The sequence below is a fragment of the Colius striatus genome, chromosome 4 (assembly GCF_028858725.1).
Source record: "Colius striatus isolate bColStr4 chromosome 4, bColStr4.1.hap1, whole genome shotgun sequence".
In the NCBI taxonomy this organism is placed as follows: domain Eukaryota; kingdom Metazoa; phylum Chordata; class Aves; order Coliiformes; family Coliidae; genus Colius; species Colius striatus.
In genome coordinates this window covers 16651810-16673814 of record NC_084762.1, presented here as the reverse complement: position 1 = coordinate 16673814, position 22005 = coordinate 16651810, and the positions used below count along the sequence as shown (strand labels likewise).

The 22005-nt window shown below is 38.8% G+C and overlaps 1 protein-coding gene across 1 annotated transcript in view; it reads right to left on the bottom strand.

Annotated features, from left to right (window-relative positions):
• Positions 1–22005, bottom strand: part of PHLPP1 (PH domain and leucine rich repeat protein phosphatase 1) — a 138664-nt gene that overhangs the window by 47318 nt on the left and 69341 nt on the right. Inside the window, exons 2-4 of the mRNA XM_061995437.1 lie at positions 17087–17283; positions 14968–15093; positions 629–795 (exon numbers count right to left, since the gene is read on the bottom strand). Of these exons, the coding sequence (XP_061851421.1) occupies positions 629–795; positions 14968–15093; positions 17087–17283 (490 nt within the window). The remainder of the gene's footprint in view (positions 1–628; positions 796–14967; positions 15094–17086; positions 17284–22005) is intronic.

The window sequence follows — 22005 nt, the reverse complement described above, 5'->3', positions numbered from 1 at the left end:
TTATATTCAGCATGGAATTATTTAGGTTTCTGAATACAGAAAGCCTGATGATTCCACAAGATACATGTGTCAAATCATTCAGATCACCAATTGTGCTGCTATCCATTTGTTACATTTTCAGATGAGCTTCAGTAGAAAGAACAATGGGAAGGTCATAGTTACTAGGAAAGAATAATCAGGGTTAAGCAAAGTAGAAAGAAGATAGGAATCAGGCTGAATTTATTAAACCATGGCCCTGCTTGGGGAGTAACAAAAAGCTTCTATGTGAAGTCGCAGGCAGCACTGTTCCCACCTAGGATGCATCCCTTTGATAGGCAGCTCACTAACTGAATCACTCATATGAGTCAAAGACTGAAGAGCTACAGTCTGGCCTCAGTAGGTAAATAAAAACAGCTAATTCTGGAAACTGCATTTTGTATTGCAAATGGTCTTCTGTTTACAAGAAAAATACTTAAGTTTCTTATCAAAGATAACCTGTTTCTTGCACACAGAATTAACTAACTTCAGAAGCATTACAGCCAGCCCAATCCTCCACAAGGAGGTAGCAATTTTTTAGGACAATTCCTGGAGACCAGTGGTCATTTGGCTCCAAAGGCAGAGGAAGATCAGTAGAACCAAATCACTTTACCTTTGTAATTCACTAAGTGCTCTACTCGTGGATGGGCTAGGGTTTAGCCTCAGGAAGTTCTGCTTTAAATTGAGATGAGTGAGATCTTGGCTATAAAACAGGTTGGCAGGCAGGTGCTCCAGGCTGCAGCATGAAAGATCCACTGAGCTTATGCGTTGTGATGCAACCTGGAAGTGAAGAGGTACAACAAAATGTTAATACTGTAAGAAAGCAAGAACATTTCCTTCACTTCTTCTAGCACAAGATAAACTGGTTTTAAGCACAGCAGAAGTCAATGTTGGCACATATAGCCAATCTAACAGGGTTTACATCATTGCTGAAAGTTATGCCACGATCTCTCGTTTTGCCTCAGTGCTAAACCCAGGTCCACAGATGGCTAGCAGGTGGAAAAGCAGGAAGGTTTGCCAAATTAATAAATGAAATGGGTTCATTTTCATCAATGAAGTTATGCAATACCCTAAGACCAGAACAAAAAAAAAATTTAATAGAGATTTGACAAATGTTAGTTCAGACCTTTAGTTAGCAAGTAACAGCAGCAGAGGCAGCACTGAAGTTTCCTCCATTGCTGCATGACTGGTCAGTATATTTGGCTGAGTGGAGGCTAGGGGATAACAGTCATCACCTTGTCTCAGTTTCAAGAGTCAAAACCACGTACTAAATGGCAGAAGAAAAAGTTATCCCATCTATATCTCACTAGAGAAAAAAAATATCATGACAGCAGCAGCAAGGTGCCAAGTACTTATCTCTTCTCAATGAATCAGAAAAACACAACAAATAAATACAAAAAGATGACAAAATCTGAGATTTGGGGCTTAACATTGTTTCCCAGAAAGAAGGTAAACCAAACACATCCTACAGAGGCTAAAGAAATCATACTACCCAGTATTATATATATCTAGCGTCCTTCCACAGAGACCTACAGGCAACAAATTCAAGTCCCTTACCCAAATCTCTAGGATACAGCTGGGTGAACTACATCTTGCTGCTTTACTTGACTTACAAGTCTTTATTAAAACAAACAAACAAAACCAACACTGCAATGCAGAATTCTTATATTTTCTGTTCTGTACTACCACAAATACCATTTCATAAATGAGTTGCAGAGGTAGTTACATGACAAAGTACAAGGTAGCACGAGTGGTGGGCAATGAGGAGGGGTCAAATGCTAAAAGGATGAGAGGTGTTTTTGGAGTAGGCATGGTTTAGATCAAAGAAGGAGAAGCAAACAACTTCACCATTTTAGACTTCTGGGACCGCACAAACAGTGCTCAAACTGTTACATGTTCCGTCAGCTGCTCGCTACGAGAGAAGCAATCATTTAATTTTGTCATTGGCACTTTTACTTGCCTCACATGCTGGGATTCTGGAAGCATAAACACCCTGTCTAAGGGATAAAAACAGGAAAAACAACAACTCATAATCAGTGCCCAGTGACAGACTGCAAGAGCTTCTGAATTCTCATGAAGGAGACATCACCCAACCTTCTGGGCAGATACAACCCTTGTCACAAAGTGCCCTGAACCTAGAGATGTCAGGGTTTGCTGGCATAAGTAGCTTCTCACTGAAAGGAAGGCCAAGGAGGTTTTTTATTCCTTTTTTTTTCCCCTCTCCAATGCAAGCTAAAGAGGCCTCAGGATAAGTGGTCTCTATTATAAACATACTGCCTTAAGCTTTGAGAGGAACAGACGGTGCAGTGTTTTTCTCTAAAGCAACCATTAATAATCCAGTCCTCCTACATCCATTAAAACACTCAAAGTTTTGTTACTCAATTAGTCCAAGTCCTTTTGTCACTGTAGCTACTATTTTTCTTCTTCTTGTAGTATTAGTTAAAAATTATTCATAAGCTATTCTGAGAAGTCATTTCTGAAACCTAGGTATTCAGTATGTCTATGGTGCCAGAACCTGCCTGGTACAGTACAGTTCTCATCACATTGAAAATAAAAGAGATGAAAAAGCAATGACATTTGTTAAATTAACATGGAGAATGTGTAATTTCAGGTGTAATACTTATATATGCTGTTTTTCCAACTATTTGTTTGAAATGTGACATGAACAGTAATATGCAACCTGGCAGTGCTTAGCAAGGCATGTTACTCTAAAAATAACTGAAGTACCAGAACTAGTAACTCTGAGTGTGAACCACGATAAAGCAGCCAAAGGAATAAAAATTCTACTCATATCAAAAAAGAATGCAAATCATAGAATGGTACAGTTGGAAGGGACCTTTAGAGATCATCTAGTCCAAACCCCTATGCAGATGCAGGTCCACCCAGATCAGGTTGCACAGGAACGTGTCCAGGTAGGTCTTGAAGACCTCCAAGGAAGGAGACTCCACACCCTCCCTGGGCAGCCTGTGCCAGGGCTCCCTCACCTGGACAGTAAAATAGTTTTTTCTTATGTTTAAATGGAACTTTTTGTGTCCCAGAAATCTACTTAAAAGTAATTTTGGTTTTACAAGTTGTATATTCTGCTTATTTTTTGTTTGGTCAGTTGGTTGAGGTTTTTAAATAAAATTACTTTGTTAGATAAGGAATTTAATTAATATTTACATGCAATTGACACATACTAAAGGGTACTTCTACAAGAGAAAAAAACAAGTTACAACCACATTTTAAAATACATTAGTTCTGGAATCAGTTGTAATTTCATTGAAATCTTTTTTGTTAGCAAAACAGTACTTGAAGTATTAACTTCTGAATTTGCACAAGGAATACACATACAAACAAACACAGTGATTCTCACAGGCAGGGATAAAGACTTTTTTCATTGCTCAATACTGTTCTGTAACAAATTCCTACAGAACAGAGGAACAAGATGAAAAACAAAGGAGAGTGACAAAGGAGAACATCTTAACAATACTTTCTTAGGTTCACCAGAAACTTTCATCAGTTGTTTTTGAAGTTCAGTATTGAAATTGTGAAATGATATTGTTCTCAAACTGAATAAAGGGATACTCCGATCTTGCAATCATCTTGCATTGACTTCAATGCAGTAATACTGTGCATGTGTGTTTGCTACTGCTTATGATGAGAAAAGCATTTTTCTAGAAGATGATACATTTTTAAATAAAGCACTGGTTTTCCTTGACTCACTGCAGGGAATCATTGCAGAAAAGCTGATAAAAGGTAAGAAAATGCTGAGTACAATATCACTCGCAGTCAAAGAATAAAAAGCATCTGGAAGAAGGGACATTATCTACAAAAAGTAAGGTAGCCACTGGAAGGAAAAATGAAGAGAAAAGAGATTCTGCTGTAAATAAATAAATGGCCCAAGAAGTTTTCTGAGATGGGTTCAACAGATCCATGCTCTCAACAGAAACACTGAAGAGAGTCAGTGCGGTAGCAATACTAGAGGGAAATACTCTCCAGATGTATGTAGAACCTGCCATTGAGCACTCACTATGTCTTATGTGGTGTTTTCTTTTGGAAAACAGAAAAGTATATCTATTTTATATGCTTTACATACATATATAAAATAAATAAGCAGCACAGTTCACAACTTCCCAAGTAAAATATGCCATTGCCCAGACGAACCCCTCTGGAACATGTTCTCGTCACCTCCACACATCCTTAACACTTGTTTTCACCTGCAACCCCTGTTGCATTTCAGCTACTTGTAACATGGAGGAAATGGTCGAAGCAATGACCTTCTTGGAGGATAGCATATGATACCCTCTCAGTTTCGGTAGCTACAGCATAAGCTGGAAATGCCAGAGCAGCAAGACATGCAACAGTTTGACAGCAGGGTAGCTCAAACACACAGCAAAATCTTGCAATTCTTGAAGACTTCTTTTCAGCTGGGATTTTTAATCATCACAAATTTAAAGAAACAAGATGAACCATGTGGCTTTCTCTATTCCCTGGATATGATTTTAAACACTTTATGGTCAACTGTTGTATTATAATGTCTCCCATCATAATACTACAGGAGAAGTAAGTAACAGGGTAAAGCCAAATTCAACTACACACAAACTGCAAAGCCCAACAGAAGAATTTATTTTATGGTTCCTGTTGCAAGTTCAGTTAATCAGCCCTGGCCTACAATGGCTTATTTTGTTTCAGTCACCATGTGAGTATGGCATACCGAAGTGCAGTTTCAATAACACATCTACCACAGAGAGCCTTGCATCTACCCATTGTGAACGCCAAGAAGTCATCACCACGCTTCTAATTTCCCCCCAGTAGCAATAAAATGCAGTTTTATTCTAGGAATACCACCACAAATAAAGCAGCCAGAGAGCTCTTTCCTCTCCTGTGGGCAATATGCCTTCTGCTACTTCCCACCTGTGAGCTGTATTGGTGGCAAAGAGTTGCCCAAACATGAAAACTCACTTTCAAACATGGGTTGCTTGGGCCACAATAATACTTAAAAGTACAAATAACTACCAAAAAAAGTCAGCAGTGCCTTAAATAACAAAAACATTTCCCCAAGGGGTTTCAATTTGAATTTTTTCTATTTTTGTAAAGAAAACAATATTTCAAGAAAGTATGGTATGGGTTTACTGTAAATCTGAAGAGTCACAGCTGGCAATGAAAATACAGAAAAATATTTGTATCAACCAATATTCATGCCTCTTCTTGCTACACAGGGCTCAAAAAACCACTTTACTTTGTCCATCAGTATAATGCCACCTCTGTTGCCAAGCTACGCAACAAGACTGATAACCGTCTTTGTTTTGAAGCTTTGGCTATCCTACAAAAATGATCTGTTGCTGACAATGGATGTCAGCAATGGACACAGCTGAACCCAGCTGTATGGACAAACACAAGCCTTGTTTACACAAGGACATCTTTCGGTGTGACCTGTGGTGTGAATTTAAACAAATGTAATTATGTATTTTTCCTGTTTACCCTCATCCCATTCCCTATAGTTCTATTCAGATAAGGAATTACTATTTAGGACTTCAACAGAAGACAATTAAAGTAACCAAACAGCCCACACTGTACAGGCAGCCAAATTCCCAGTCTGTTTGAACTGAACTGAGGATGTTAAATTACACCTGCTGCAGACATGCTAATACAAAGGCAGTGTAATTTTTCTCTTCTGGGATTTGTTTTTAAACAGTTTGATAATCATCACACCCCACCAATGCCCGCATAAGGCTTAACTAAACAGTGATACACACCCTTGAAATATCTAAACTAACTGCTTAGAGCAAACAGGTTCTCCTCACCTCAGAATCAACCCTGCATTCAAATTATAATCCTCCTTTCTATTCAAACATCAGTCCCACTCAGCACAGAGGCCTCCCTCCCTCCACGGAGCTCAGCGCCACAGCCAGGAAACACACCAGTGCACTCAGCCACAGCCAAGAGCAGAGGAAATGTTCAGACTGGTAAACAAGCTAGCACCAAAAATCTTAATGAAAAAGGGGGGAAAAAAAATGTTCTCTTTCTCTTTAAAGGCATATATTTTCAAGTGACAGCTTTTAAAATGGGTACAGTGAAAAGGTAATGGCTTTTCTGTCCTCTCTGTTTTCTTTCAAATATTAAATTAGATGCACAATAACTCAAGCTAAAGGGCCTGGAAATGAAAAGACAAACAGCAGAGGCTTGAAAGCATGTCTTTCAGGTTCACACACCCAACAGGTAATGCCATAGGTAAGAGCTGTAATCGAAGGGCAGGAGTACACGCTGGCATGGAAGTATTAACGGGCCATGTGCTTCTCACTCAGAGGTGACACAGCCTAAAACCTCTGGCACAAACATCTTGTGCCAGCAAGACTCAGGGACACAAAGATTATTTAATTTGTCCCTGCCCTCCTCTCCTTAGCTCTGAACAAAGATTTATACAGCATGCAGAAGTAGCTAACTTCTACTTTTGGCCCTTCTGCAAAGCTTTAACAACTCAACTAAAACCAGCAGTAGCAAATGTGTGTGGGGAGATGAAAACAAAGAAGTAAAAAAGCAGAAGTTGCACTCCTTTACGCTTCGTGATAGGAGATCAGAAGAAATTTCAGAGACATGAAAGGCAGCGTCCCAAGTTTAGCACCAAGACATTGAAAGTGACAATTTGTCAAAAAACATAACATTCATCACCTGTCATTTGGAAAGGTTTGGTACTATAAGAAGTCATTAACAGAACATAAGTATTTTTGTTCCTCCAGGAGGAAAAGTGCTGCTCTTTCAGAGATCAGCTACCGGTATCAGTATTACACATGGAGTGACATCGACACCAAGGTGATAGTCATGCTGGGACGATCACACTCCTAAGATCCCCACAAGGACAAGACTAAAGATGCAACATAGAGTTATGCGACAGTAATTAGTTGTAGCATTAAGCTACTTAAAATTCCGACATGTGAATCTCCATTTGGCGTAGCAAGGAATATTAACATCCTTAAAACACTCTGATTGAAAACAAGTCAACTGCCAACATTGCAAAACAGGTGACAGTAACAAAAAATAATACTCCCTTTTCTTGCAACTTGTCTTAGACTTAGTTTTTTTACCAAGACAAGTTGCTGTACTGCCAACAAGCAGACTTCACAATGAGCAGCCCTCCAGTAAAGACTTTCTTTCAGCATTTACTATAGGTTTCAGACTCTCACCAGTGAGACTTTCAATAGATGTTCACTTGTCTGAGTCTCCCCAGTCCCACGTGGAAAGGGTTACAGAGTTTTGTTGGCTTGTTTTAAGTAAGAGGTTATGCCAGATTTGCTGTTCCTAACTTAGGTTCTCCTACATAGTTGCATCATATGGTATAACTCTACAATGGGACAAACTGTCTTCATGACATGATTTCACAGTAACTCAGAAATGCCTTCTGACCCAAGTGTTTTATAACACAATCATGAATATAGCTCTTGGGCCAGGGCCTAAAACCAGTCTCCAGCACTCATTACCTCTTCTTCCTGGAGATGTTTCTCCTTCTCTACACTCTACAGAAGCCAGCTAAGGAAACCAAATGTCCCTAAAATTAGTTTTGCTAACAAATCCTCTCCTCTCTCTCTTCCTGCTAGATTTTGCTTGGAAAGGCTGTCAGTGTTAACAGTCATTCAGTTTCAAGACTGACTCAGATATACCTTACACATACCCAAGTACTGTGTAATATATCAGTTCCTGCATATCCCTCCAGTGTCATGGGATCTGCTCACCACAGACAGTTTCCCTGAGCTTCATTAAGAGCAAAAGTTACATTCCCCTACTTCCTCCCACCCCCCTACCCTCAGAGATTACTGAAAACACTTTGGGATCCCCCAGAATTTAAATGCATCTTAAAAGGTAACATCTGCAACATCTCATCGAGCTTCTAGCTGTAAGCCATAGAGACACTTTCCTGTGTTTATGCAAGAACTGCATAGATTCAGCTTCAATAACATCAGAACTTGATATAAAGGCTTCAAAAGATGTTACATGAAAAGCTATTCCAGGTGCGTAGGCAATACGTAGTTTTCCATTCTCACTCTTGGCTACAACAACAAATATTCTACTAACTGAAGGCAGCAAGTCCAAAACAAGGATCTCTGACTCTCTAAATTTAATCAAAGAAAAAGAAGGGGGTGGGGAAAAAAAACAAACAGCAAAGCTATAGTTTCTGTATAACAAAAATTAAGAGAAAACTTTAAAGTCACCAATTACACCACTTTGGAATCAGCTGAACTATTCTGATATGGTAAGTTAACCAGTTGAGCCAAAACACCAAGCTTCCCTCCCAGACCTCAGAAGTTCATTTCAAAAACATCAACTAACGTCTAACAAAAGGCACAAAAGAACAGGTTTTGGGGGAGAAGGAGGAGTAACACTTGCAAACGTTACCACCAAAAGCAAACCAAAACTAATTTCAAGTTTGCTGTCCCTAGTCTTCTGCTTTCAGACTTGAGATAACAAGAAGCCACCCACAGCAAAAACAACCAGATATGATTGTAAAGCAAAGATCCCAGCTACTGAAGATTTCACATACACACATAAAAAAGAAAGTCAAGTTCCACATGGAAACCAGAGGTTTGTTTATATTCAAATACTTGTAATCACCGCCAAAAGGAAGCTGTGGGTTTATTTCTAGGGATCTATTTTTAGAGAAAGCATTATCTCAATATTGTCATTTTACAGTACTAGAGGAAAAAAAGTTTCCTTGTACTAAACTTAGAGTCATCATGTTTCCTGCAAGTAAGGATCAGCTCAAAAAAAGTCTCACTGAAAAAAGGTAAAAATCTTTCAGGCGTCTTTACTAGACTAGACTTCTTAGTCTCATAAATGTGAAGAAATCTAGATAGTTCTTATCCTCCAAGAAAGCAAACTTTTTGCAGTCTTGGATTGGGTTAAAGGCTATTTTGAAAAGATGACACTGATGTTGGCATTATACTAAACTCATTTTTAGGTCGTACTAGCATAGACACTAATTTTCAGGCATACAAGCCTTACTGGTTTCAGAAACAAATCACCTACTGCGTGGTCACTCTCTCAGTGACCAGCATGTCCCTGACCTTCAGCCTGTTCCTGACACACACAAACATGGTAGCCCAGAATTGAAACATATGGATTAAGAGTACAAAGTGATAAGAAAATGTTAAAAACTCCTAGCTATAACACAAATAGTATGTTTGTTATATACAAATTCTCTGCTGAATTACCAAAGGTGATAATCAGGACCCAAAGGTAGAAGCCTATGGACAGAAATTCAGAGCTCATGGAAACTAAGGGTAAAGTTCTCTGTAGTTTTCCTCCAGAAGAGGGATATCCATAGGAGGCTGAACAGACACTTGCAGAGGAGACGTTGCATCCAACGTCTCTAAAGTATAAATTGACAGCACTATAACAAATAATATACTTAATATTAATTACTATAATTATTATACTTAGTAATAAATTATAAGATACCTAGAATATTTTTTTCCAGAGCAGTGCCAATGGCATATACAGGGAATAATCATATGTGAGGATAAAGTATATTAAGAGGGTTCTGATCAGTAAGTATTAGAAAAGCCTGCCTTTAACGCCTCCAGAGACATCTGAGGTTTGGTAATAGAAATCCCTGCAATGATGACTGCTATAAAGACATTACAGCTCACTATAGTACCTAGAAACACATACAAAACAGGTTGATTGGCTAGTGAGCAAGTCAAATACCTTCAAGCCTTCTTTACGGGCTGAAGGCCTTATTTTGTATGAAAAAGCTCTGCAAAGTCTGTGTTCCACACTAAAGCTGGAATCTGCACTTTAGATCTTTCCCTGAGTTGACCACGTCTGGTATGAAAATGTCAGTCAGCATCTGACATCATCAGAAATAAAGATGAAGCTATATGCACGAGTGGATATGGCTTACTATCTGTCATTTTAACTAATGAGAAGAGTATTCTGTGCTGAGAGAAAAGGTAGCCTCACAGTTGATTGTCTTTCACTGGCTCAAAGGCAGATGAAGCACAAGTGAAAAGCAAGTACATCTCTAGCAGGAACACTCAATTATTGCTCCCTGAACTTCCTCAGCATCATTCCTGTAGAACACTTGCACAAGCCGGTCATCTTGGTCTCCTGTTTTGCAAATTTTTTTGCAGAACTACAAGTAAGTTCAGGAATTAGTTTTTAAATTCTATGTCATTTATTTACATAAATATGGTCTCTAACACTAAGCTTGTGTACAGTCACAACTCAGACCTCTTTTTCCTCAGCAAAAATAAAAGTCGTATTACTAGAGTGACCGATCAGCTTCATCCTTTTAAGCTAAACATTTGATTTTGCACTGCTGCTTCAGATAGGTCTCTATACAAATTGAGGAAAGATGAAGACTACTGCTGTAGAGGCTCCTGCGTTGCTTACTTGTATAGCATAAGCTCAATTCAAATCTGTTGTTATTTTCTGCTAGTTTCATGGTGCAACCGAGAGTATGAAGGGAGTATTCTGCACTGACACAAAAGGAGTAAGACCAACATGGCAGCATGCCCTTCCTCCTTGAATTTGCTATTCTTGCTATTTTTAGCACTTTTTAAACATAATGTACACTGACATCATAACTTAGTCTCTCCTTTTTTCACAGCAAGTGAGGGTCATCTGGGACATCACACGCAGTTCTACTGCAGACTGGAAGACAAAGGTGACTGAAACAGGGCAGAGAAAATACAAAGGCACACAGGAATCAATTCTTAAGTTCAACACTTTTTTAAATCAAGGATTTCTTTCCAGATATTCCTTGTATTTTAAACAGGAGGGTTCTTTTGTGTGCAAGCCCAAACCCATCCTGGCACCTAGGCCCACACAACCGCTTATTCCTCACTAAACACACTGTCACTACAGCCAGTGCTGTGCAAGTCAGTCTGGAAAGTAGTCAATGAATGGTGTGCACGCACATACAGCTGTGTGCCTGTACATCTCTATCTACCTACATCTATAGTATGACCATGCACAGACAGCTTACGTGAGGCAGTCATGCATTATTTACAGTCCTCATCTCTCATTGTCTCTCTTTCTCTACCTGCCCAGTTGAAGTAAAGCAGGAAATAATTGTCCCATGAAGCTGTCGACAGACTTCCTGCTCTTCTAAAGCAGAGAGAAGCAAAGTTCTGCGGGGTCAGATAACCCATCTCAGCATGCCCAGTCATGCATCCTATTTCCAAGAAAACAAAATTCTGTAATACATCCCTGCTTCAGCTCTGCAATACTGAATTTCTGGGGCAGACTTCAACATCTCATTTTTTAATTGCATACATTGAATCATGGAGGACTGATAACCACTTTTACTCCAGTCAAACCATCCGCGTCATGAGTTGTGTAGTAGTCAACACCATGCAATTTCATGTGTTGAAAAACGTTAAACTAAGTTTAGCTGTTAGGAGTGTCAAAAAGCAGGAGCTCACCACCACACCCGATATCAGCCTCCTGACAGCGAGTTCCAACACTTAGTAACACCTTATACATAAAACCTCTCTCTCTCCTATTACATGAAGGGTATAGCTTTTTAGGAAAGCCCTCATCATGTCCTTTTCACTGTTAGCTATACATTCTTCTCCTGTCCTTCTGCATTTAACGTTCAAGTAGTAAATAGTGGCAGATCCGAATCACTGTGTGGGTTCCAGAACCATCATGCCAACTTTATGCAGAGAAAATTCTTTTAAGCCATGAAGATTTTCCTTTCTTCCCACTCTGCTCTCCCTCCCAGTTGCATAAGCTTATTTTTCAACATTTGGCAACAGAATGAACATAGTTGACAAAAAAGGACCAAATTTTTTGTTGTTGTTGTTTTCCTTTTGAGCTTCCTTAATTAGGACTCCAATATTTGGAAAGCAAAAGGAAAGAAATGCACTGTGGTATAGAACTATCAATATTAACGAACAAGCTACATTCCCAGCTTTTAAAAATATTCTGTTTGAGGCTAAATCGGCATATCTAAGTGACCTATTTGGACTAAGTATGTCACCAAGTTTGTTATTTAGGTCAGTATTTGTGCAATAATTATGATCCATCCTGAAAACGGGAGTTCTGTTAACCTCAAGACACACACATACAGGAAAATCAACGCTAACATCTATTCACAAATCCCTTTCCAAAAATTTACAGGGCAGAGCATGAGAGCTGTCTTGGCTAAGACAAATTTCACTGCTAGAATGAATCACATTATATAGGAGTGATGCTCATTTTTAATTAAATTGAGCTTCAGTCTCAGCAAACTTGAAATCAAATCTTCTCTTACATATATATAGATATATTTATTGTAGGAATGGTGAGTTAAGATTTGTCTCATTCTGGAACACCACAACAAAGTCAATGCTGCCAATAGTCTGTGGGGAGAAAGACTGCAAAGCAAGCATTCTTTGCAAATTCTCCCTTCAAGATTAAGCTTGTTATTTAAAAGTTAAAATAACATCATCTTCGAGCTCTTCTGAAGTATACAGAAGCCAGAAATGAACATTTTTTTTCATAGTTAAAGACAGAATTAAACAATTGTAATGAGATATTTTATCAGAGATCTCATTCAACACAAAAACTGATAAAGCCCTCATTACACTTTTATCAGAAGCCTCAGTCTCCATCAGCATGCATCATAAGCATGAAGGACTGCAGACAAAACTACCCCTGAACCTAAGTTAACACGAACATCAGTGTCAAAACAAATGCCATTAAGTAGCAACTAAAATTAAAATACAGTCTTAAATATTATTCCCAAAAACTCATGAAAGGACAAGTACTACATACACCACCACCAACAAAGAATAATCTGTAAGCACCATGTGATCTAGCCTGCAACAAGCCACCTGAAGCTAAGAGAGCTATAAAATGTCCCTTCCTAAATTTGCTTACCTTTGCTTTACACAGTATATTCTTGGTTAACAAGAATACTTCAACTTCTTTGAACTTTAGTAGCTCCAAACATCTGAGGCAGAGTACCTCATATTGAAGTTGAGGGTTTTTTCCTGCATGAGAACGTTAGTTTGCCTGAACTACAGAGCTGAAGACGAAACTTTCTCATTTATTTTTACACGAGATATGATGCACTTTAAAATTAAATGCTTGGATACAAACAGCATCAGCAGGAGGAAGTTAGAGTTACTTTTGCAGCATTCCTAGTTTCTCTGTTTCTGTTCTGCAGAAACAGTGTTACTGCACAGTACTTCCCACACAACTGCCTTGCATACAATCACACTTGTCTCTGATTTTTCAGTCTAAGGATAGAAAACCCAAACATTAGAAAAAGCAGCTTGGAAGTGGCAAAGTACTGTTTCAAAATCCATGAATCCAGTACGTGGAGTCTCCATTTTTGGGGCTGGCAGGTGGAGAGCTGGGCAAAACAAAGTATGATTTTTGTTTTTCCTCAAAGCAGGTTTTACCAACAAAAAGAAGAGCATAGCAAAGTTTGCTCAGTTCTGACAGTCTGAAAAGACACTTGAAACTGTGTATTTTCTTTCTACTCTTACATAAGAAAAAAGGGAGGTTATCATGAGTGCATGGGGATATGTTCTCATGCTGGCTATCGTCCCGATACTGTTAGTCATTTGGGTGAACCAGAGAGAGAGAAGCACAGCGTGGCACAGAACAAGCTTATGCTGCCAGTAATTCAGAGGGGCTTTCTGGCCATTTATCTCTACTTCTGAAGTTCATTGTTTTCCACTGTTTTTCTCACTCATTAGTATTTGCCTTTCATTTATCTGATGTCAAAGCCTCTGGAGATGAAAGGGCATTACTCTCCCACAGAGAGCCACAAAGTGGCAAGAACTCAAAAACCTGACAGACCATGCCTCACCGTCTCATAAAACATGCCTTGGGGATTTTTACCTTGAGGCTTAAAAGAACTGAGCAGGGATTCCAGAACAGCATCTTTAAAAAGAATTTTAAAACTTACTAGTAAAAAAGCTAAAGGACATTTTAAATAATATATGTGTTGGGAGGTGCCAATAGCTACCACACGAAGAAAGTTTGACGTAATAATCAAACCTTTTAAAGAAGTCCATAACCCAGGCAATAGGCTGACTAATACATTACTGCAAACTAAAAAGACAGATCTAGAGTGCCATAAATATCTTTAAGAAGTAGTAGAAAAAAAACAAGTTGCTTTATCAGAGTGAAGAGTATGAACAGACACTCCTCATCATGCATAAAACTAATGGGTAGATAAGGCTCAACTAGAAAACCAATGAGAGTGCCCGAACAGCCGAGTAAAATTACTTGTGGATTAAAAATACAAAAGTACAGTGGTTCAAGACACACAAATTACTTTAGAGAGCAGTTAATAAAAAAAGTGGCAGGGATTAAGAGATAAAACAAGTAATTGCAAAAACAAACTTTCAAAGTCAAACTGAAAAGATGAACTAAATAATGCAGGATCTCAATTCCTATAACGAATTGTGCTCTAAGCACAGTATAAAATTTTGTTTATGACGGCTTTAACTAGTGTGTTTTTTTCTAGTGACATAAAAAGATTGCTTATTAAAAACCAAAAATTAAACAGTTATAAAACAAAAGAGATTCAACAACACTTACAGCAAGAAAAAAAATCCTTAATTCTAACAATTTAATCTTTAGGCTCTGTGTAAGGAACTGATTAAAAAAAATTCCACACTATTTTAGGTTTTATTAATACTGAAACAAAGCTTTTAAAATTAAAATTGACAATTGTATTTGGCATCCTTTTTGTTCTAATGATTTCACTCCATGCATCCATTTGGATCAAGATGAGAAAGTCCAGCGTAGCACTTGGTAGAAAGAAATCTCAGCCTCAACACACTAAAATTCACTTCTCTATTGCCTGTTACCAAGAGCTCTCTAATTTAGTATTTTGGGCAACACTAAGAGCAGTAACAGCAGTTCTTGACAATGAACCTATAAGAGCGTTTATAAAACTCTGTGAAGACAATACAATTGGAGGAAACACTACAAATGTGCCTTTCAGATAGGAATTAGCACTGTTCTCACCTTTGATGCTTGCCGAAGCCATCGCAAATATTCAGTAAAGTTATCGAAACAAATGTAGTAGGTCTGGCTTTGAGGTCCAGAGGAGCTAAATGCCAAACAGTGCTGGTGCTTTTTCACTTCTTCCACCTACAGCAGAGACAAGAAAGTGTTAGTGAACGAGAATCAAAAGCCTCTTAGCACAACTCCCTAGGGCAAAGTTAAAGTAGATGCTCATCAAGCAGAGATGGACTAATCCTCTAAAACACTCAAGCTGGATCTTGACCATCAAATTCACAAATCTACACAAGGAAGGAATGAAAACAGAAGGATAAAGGAACCAAAGAAGAAAAACATCAAAAACATCAGCATTTCAGGAGAGATTGAGAACCAGTCAGCACCACTGAGCACCAGTTTTCTCAGTGAAATACATTTAAGGTTGTGTTTATACATCTCAAAGAAGTACAACTTATACTCCTGGTTATTAAAACCAGGAATAACAGAATGCATCTCTTACAGCTCAATTAAATCCTTTGGCATTTCTCAACTTGCTAAAAAACACCCAGAATACATCATTCTGCTACCATACACGAGAAGTCCCACACAACTTATGGTCTCAATGTCTCAGCACTGCATTCTGGAAAGCCTTTGCAAACCAGGAAGTGCAGAGTATTTATGGGCTTGAGGAAGAATATTTTTGAGCAATAACTTAAAAAACACTTAATTTTGTGCCAAGCATCCTCCTCCCAAGCTTTGTCAGCAGAAGTCCTCAGTATATTTTTCTCAGCTTGGTTCTCCTTCTCTTCTAAAATTTATTGTCAATCTTCTGCTTAACACAGTCTGCATGTTTTACATTACATGAGGCATTTACTTGCAAAACCAACCTAGAAATTCCATGTTAAGCAATTGAAAAAGGTACACAATCTCTTCTTTTAAATTTGAAAAAAAAATTAAATAATCTTTTTCATCTCAAAAAAGGCAGATGGGGACCTGAATCTTGTTCTCTCCACTGTGATACAGCCAGGAATACAATTTACCATCAGAGTTCACCCACGGCTGCTAAAAGAGGGCTTCTTTATTCAGTACCTCCAGGGAAGAGCTGAAGAATCACGAAAGGAGACAGGAAAAATGGCTCCTAGAAGGCAGCACTACTTCCCACATTGCTAGTATAGAATATTAATGAATCAGCTTCAGTATGTGTACGTAACATTACGAAGTTTGTTTCTTTTCCAATGACTACTAAGAATCCAAGTTATCAACATGCAAGGTAAAGAAGCATTACTCCAGCTGCAAATTCTTCCTCAAGGTGATGATTCTCTTCCCCTTATCTTTGCCAAACAAGCCAATAATAGTGTTCTGAAACACTATTTAGGTCAAAACAGCAATGTTGTAATCTTATTTTCTTCACTGAAGTTGCACAGAATCAATATAGTTGAGGTTGGAAGGGACGTCTAGAGATTACTTGGTCCAATGCTCCTGCTCAAGCAAGGCCACCCAGAGACAGTTGCTAGGACCAGGTACAGATGGCTTTTTAAACATCTCCAAGGTGGAAACTCCCCTACCTCTGTGGGTAACTTAGGCCAGTGCCTGGTCACACTCAAAGTAGAAAAACAAAATATTTCCTTGTGTTCAGGGTAGCCCTCCTGGGTTTCAAGTGTAATAAATCAGAAAGAAGTCCCTTTTCAGCTTTGCACAAGTAAAAATGTTTGCTGCTCTTACAGCTTGCAACACTCCACTACTCAAAATGCTGAACATTTAAAAATCCCAGTGTTAAAAACAAGTCCATGACCTTATTGGTCAATTTTCAGACCTTAAGAGTAACCAAGCATGGGTAAAGGCTGAATGATGAGGCATGGTACAGATCATACACAATACAGCTGTGTGTATCCTTCACATAGAAAACATTAAACACTGCACACAAGAAAAAGAAACTGAATGTGTTTCCTTTGCTTTACTTTAGGGTTTTAATCCAACTCTGTAAACTGTTAAATATGACTCTGATCACAATCAAAAGTCATTTATATACTCTGACACTCCGAGAAACAAGCTTTTGAGGGTTCAGAATCATCATAATTGAATGCACTCTTCTCCGTGTAAAGAAAGAGGGGTTAAGCAAGCAAATACATAAAATAAAATATCTTACTTTTCCACCAATTAAAGGGAGGACATGCATCTTTCCAGTCTGGCTTTCTTTTACTGATGAGACAATTAGGCATGTTCCACAAAGGATAGCTTGGCGTCTTGTCCATCTGTTGACTGGCAAATGTATTTTCCCTTTTCGAACATTGTACATTCCTGAGAGCTGAATCCGCTCGGAGCTGCCAATGCTGTGGGGCTTTCCTGAAATAGAAACAAAAGCATTCACTTAGTCACAGAAAATCTTTGCCTCTTTCACTCAAGTCATCCTGAGACTTCACCGGAAAGTTCACAAGCTACAGACTGCAGCACAACAAATGAAACAGCTTCAAAACCATACAAGCAGGTAACTTAATATCAGCAGTACAAGTTTCTTTCATAGGTAAGTTGGTATCACGGAGAGCAGATCACACAAAATAATCCACAATAGTCACAGAAGTACCAATGAATGGTACTGCTCTTCTACATGTGCCCTGGAAATCAAGAGTTCATCGTCAACACTAAGTAATTGGTTACTGTTGAGTTCATGCTGTTTGGTAACTGCAAAAGGGAATGAGCGATATACCACATGCTGATCTGCACCTTTGCATTTGCATGTCTCTTTCTGGCCATCCTTAAGGTCATAGTTTGAAGAATCTCAATAATTTCCCAAAGAATACAGTTCCTACTCTCTCCACCTCACCCTGCTCAGTCCAAACCCCAGAACAGACATAGTACATTAGCTGCAATGTAAACAGAGGCAACATACATGAAACCCCTCAAAGACACTGACTGCTACAGTCTGAGTAGAGCTCTGCAAAGAGCAAAGTTCTTCTGCTGTACTACAATGAATTTGCTATTTATAATAATTCAGATTGTTAGCAAGACTACCAATTAGATCAAATCTGTTAAATTACTTTAAATGGCTCACACTCTACTAATTTAATCTATTAATAAAATTCTACGCTATAGAAACCACCATTTACAATGGCAACACAAAGACAAGTATCCCTCATCTCTGCTCTTAGAGGATTGGGTTCTTTTAGGATATGAACAGAAAGAAGCGCAATGTACTCATTCCAGTCTGAAGTATTTCTCCACATCAAGTTACCCTATCAAACCCTAAACAGTCCAGCCCAGACCTGAATCATCCAAATACACTAAGTCTTCTGCAAACAGAGCCAAGATGTAATGATGTTCAAGTTAAACCAGTTCAAACTTCTCAAACACCACCAATGTTGGTGAAACTTTGGAAGGGAGCTGCCCCAGACAAAGAAATCAAAGGCTACATGAACTCCAAGTTGCTTTCCCATCATGATAAATCATTCATTTTCCTACATTAATCTTTACCAAAATTCTTAAAAATCAAAGAATTAATAACTAGTTATGACTCCAGAAAGTAGAGAGTTGATGCCGTCTTCTATCCCTCATATTTCAGACCAGTGCCAATTAAACTGGAGCAGTGACAAGTGCTGTGCAGTATTACTCCAATTTGCTATTAACTCCTGCTTATACGACAACTCATTTGTCTCAACGAGTCTGCTCTTGTCTTCAAGTTATCTATGGGAAGATAGCAGACACCTACCACATGGCCTACTCACTGCTGTTTTCTCACCCCCACCTATCCTGTGCCAATTCTTGCCCTTATCTTTAAAAGCAGCCTTCTTGAATCTTCCTGCTGCTTTAATGAGCCAAGACTTGGCATAGTTACCCTCAAGCCTTGCTTTGCTCTAATAAACACCAGCATTTAGGCCTCCGACGTCTGCCAGTTTGGATCTGCGGGAACATCACTGTTGCTTGAAGCTAAAAGATTGAAACTTTAATGCCCACAGGGTATCGGCATCTAATACAAAAACAGTTGCCTCAAGAAAGCAGTAATTTCACTGCCAAGCAAATTCAAATCCAACAACAGAAGCTGTGAGTAAACACTTTGTCCAACAGAATAGAGGGAAAGAGGGAACATCCATTCTACGCAAAGCTACAGAAAGACTGACAGGGAATACAAATTAATAAAAGAGTCACTCAGCCGTAATTAAACACGAAAGCTGAATCAAACTTTACATTTGGAATATGAAAAATGTGGTCGCTGAAGTAACTGACAATCTACCTAGTCTGTGTTGAACGATGAACTCCATCCTGAAAAGCATCGATTAAAGAATTAACCACACATAGAAACAACAAATCTCTGTAACAGAGTAAAAAGTGCCTGATAAATATTAATATTATGGTGGTATAATGAAGAACTGTCAGGGGTGTGGGCAGTTCCACGTAAAAAATTATGTTTTACAGTCAACCCTCAGGGCCTGCATGCTCTCTAACTTCACTGCAAAAGCACAATCCACTGCTGACTGAACCCCTCAGGATTGCAAAGCACAACCTCAGTCCCTGGTGGAGCTAGACTCATTTAGCCTTTTAATATAGCTAAATACAACTTTACTCATCCAGGAACAACGGGTATAATTCACACTTTATAGGGGCAGACCTGTGTCCTGGAAAACCTCAGAAGTTCTTTGGGATTATGGTGGATAACAAAGAGGATGAGCTCCTGCTACAGTGCCACAGGCTTGGCAGGAAATGTGACAGCATTCAGGAGCAACAGAGAAATAACATTACCCTGCCAAGTCTAGTGGTAAAACAAGTACCAAGCTGGGTGTCCACATTTTACAAAGGGTGCTAAAAAATTAGTCTTCAGAGAAGTTGTAGAAAAAAAATAAATCAGAAGCCTAAGAAACCTGATTTCTAGGATCATACTTTCTTGCACTAGCTACATCAAGTCAGGCACAGCTGGACCTCTAAAACCACTCAGAAGTCTCTAAAAGACAATTCTTCAGGTTTCACAGAAATTCACAGAGATTGTAAGTCATAAGTCACAGTAACTATTAGTGTCATCAGTAAATGTTTACTAGAAAAGCCAGAAGAGTTATCACTAGAAGTATTCATGCTAGGTATGAATAGTACTTTCTCTCAAACTTCAGATTTGATTAAACAATTACTGAGGTAAGAATCTTCAATTATTCCTACAAATATAAAATCATTAAATGATAGTCTTTTCAAATTCTAAGGATTTAAGGTGCTTTTTCACAGCAAGCTACCCTTTGCTACATGAAAGCTAGAAGGTTCCTGATGAGAACCTAGAAAAATAAAATACTGAGTCTAGTTCATTAAAAGCAAACAGTTTCTTTCTTCCTATTCTTGTCTAGTCGACTACATAACCAACCATCTGGTTGATCCAGATGATCTTTCAAGGTCTCTTCCAACCTGGGCTCTTCCATGATTCTGTGATTCTAGAACCTGAAAAAACTATGTATAATATTGGATCACATGTTGTTGCTCAAGACACAATCTGCTCACATACTCAGTTTTCTTCCTGATGAACAATTAGAATCATTGAGATTGGATGGTATTACAGTGTTCTATTATCATGCAAGGAGGAAAAAAGAGAAAATAAAAAGTCAAAAGCCAACAGCTTTTGATTTTAAGTAGAGGTTATTCAAGGACATACCAACTAGTTGTGGAACCAGACTGGGAAATCCACAGAAGTTTTGCAGGTAACTGAGAGCAAAAGCTGTTTGACAAGAAGCAGCCTTGCCTACTGGAAGATAAGCTTGGACAGGCTGTGGCTTTAAAGAGCTCAGATACTGCTGCCAGGAGAGCAGTAAAGCAATAAAAGTTGAAATGACAGCAAGCTCTGTCACAACAGAAGCGGGATGGGACTTGGAAACAGTGTGAAGTGATCCAGACACTGACTTGTTCCTCACTTCAGGGAGGAAAGCAGCAGGGTCTCACACCACCTCATGGCACAGCTCCTGCAGAAAGACTCATCCCTGATGTGCTCGGGAGTGGAGGACAAGGAAAGGGCTCAGAAGCATACCTGCATTTCCTACAGTCCGGAAAATAATCAAGTGAAAAGGCAAATGACCTTTTTCTTCCAAGTCAACAGAAGGAACAGGACAAATTGGACTTTACTGGAATGCCTTTAGGCAAACAATCAAAGACCACAAATTACAGCATAATCATCATATCATCATCAAAAATCAGTTATTTTTGAGGTAACCAACTAGTGCCAACATTTTCAGTAAAAGCATCAGCAGTTCTGAAATTATGTTCCTCAAGCTGTCTCTCAGACCTTCCATTCGAGATTCGGAAGACTGTGTGAAATTCACATTCTGATTTTTCTTCAGTTTTAACTATACCTGAAAGGAGGAGATGAGTTTTCACATTGGCCTGTGGTATTATACTGAAACCAAGAGTTGTGTAGATAAAATGGTCAAGATGATCCTTTGTGACTTGAAACACAAATTTGAATCTTCCCAAAAACTCATAAGATAATTAGTGTTGCCTCAATCAGAGTGGAGACAAATATGGCAGAATAGCATACTCTGGAAAGAGTTGCATACCAGAAAATATCTTTCAAATGCTAAGTCCAACCAGAGCAGTTTGAGTATTTTAGCAAGAAACCAGAAACAGATTATTTTTCATTCCTGTCAGAACTCCAAGAGTACAGCAACTCCTAAGCACCCCCACAACAGGACTTTTGTTCTGCACAAGGCATTAGAGGAGATGCCTCAAGGAATTAAGAGCAGACCACTCATTTGGCTATCTTGACATTCATGGTTGAATTCCTCTCAGTTTTAGCTTGTCCCAAGGCCTGGAGGGAAACTAGTGGTATTTAGAACAAGGACAGAGAAAAGCAGTGAATTTGATTGAAACGGCAGGACTGTCATTGGAGTAATGAATCCTACCCTGCTTCGCAAGAAGCACGGATGGGACACCAGTGATCCTTCCACTAAGATCTCACCACAAGCAGTCCAAGAAAGCACCGGGTATACAACATACTGACATCTCGCCTAGTGCAAAGACTTCAAATCTTATTAAATAGATACCCACAACCACTTGCTTTGGATTCTGGAGTAAAGCTCTTTATTCCAGCAATAGAAGGCATATGGA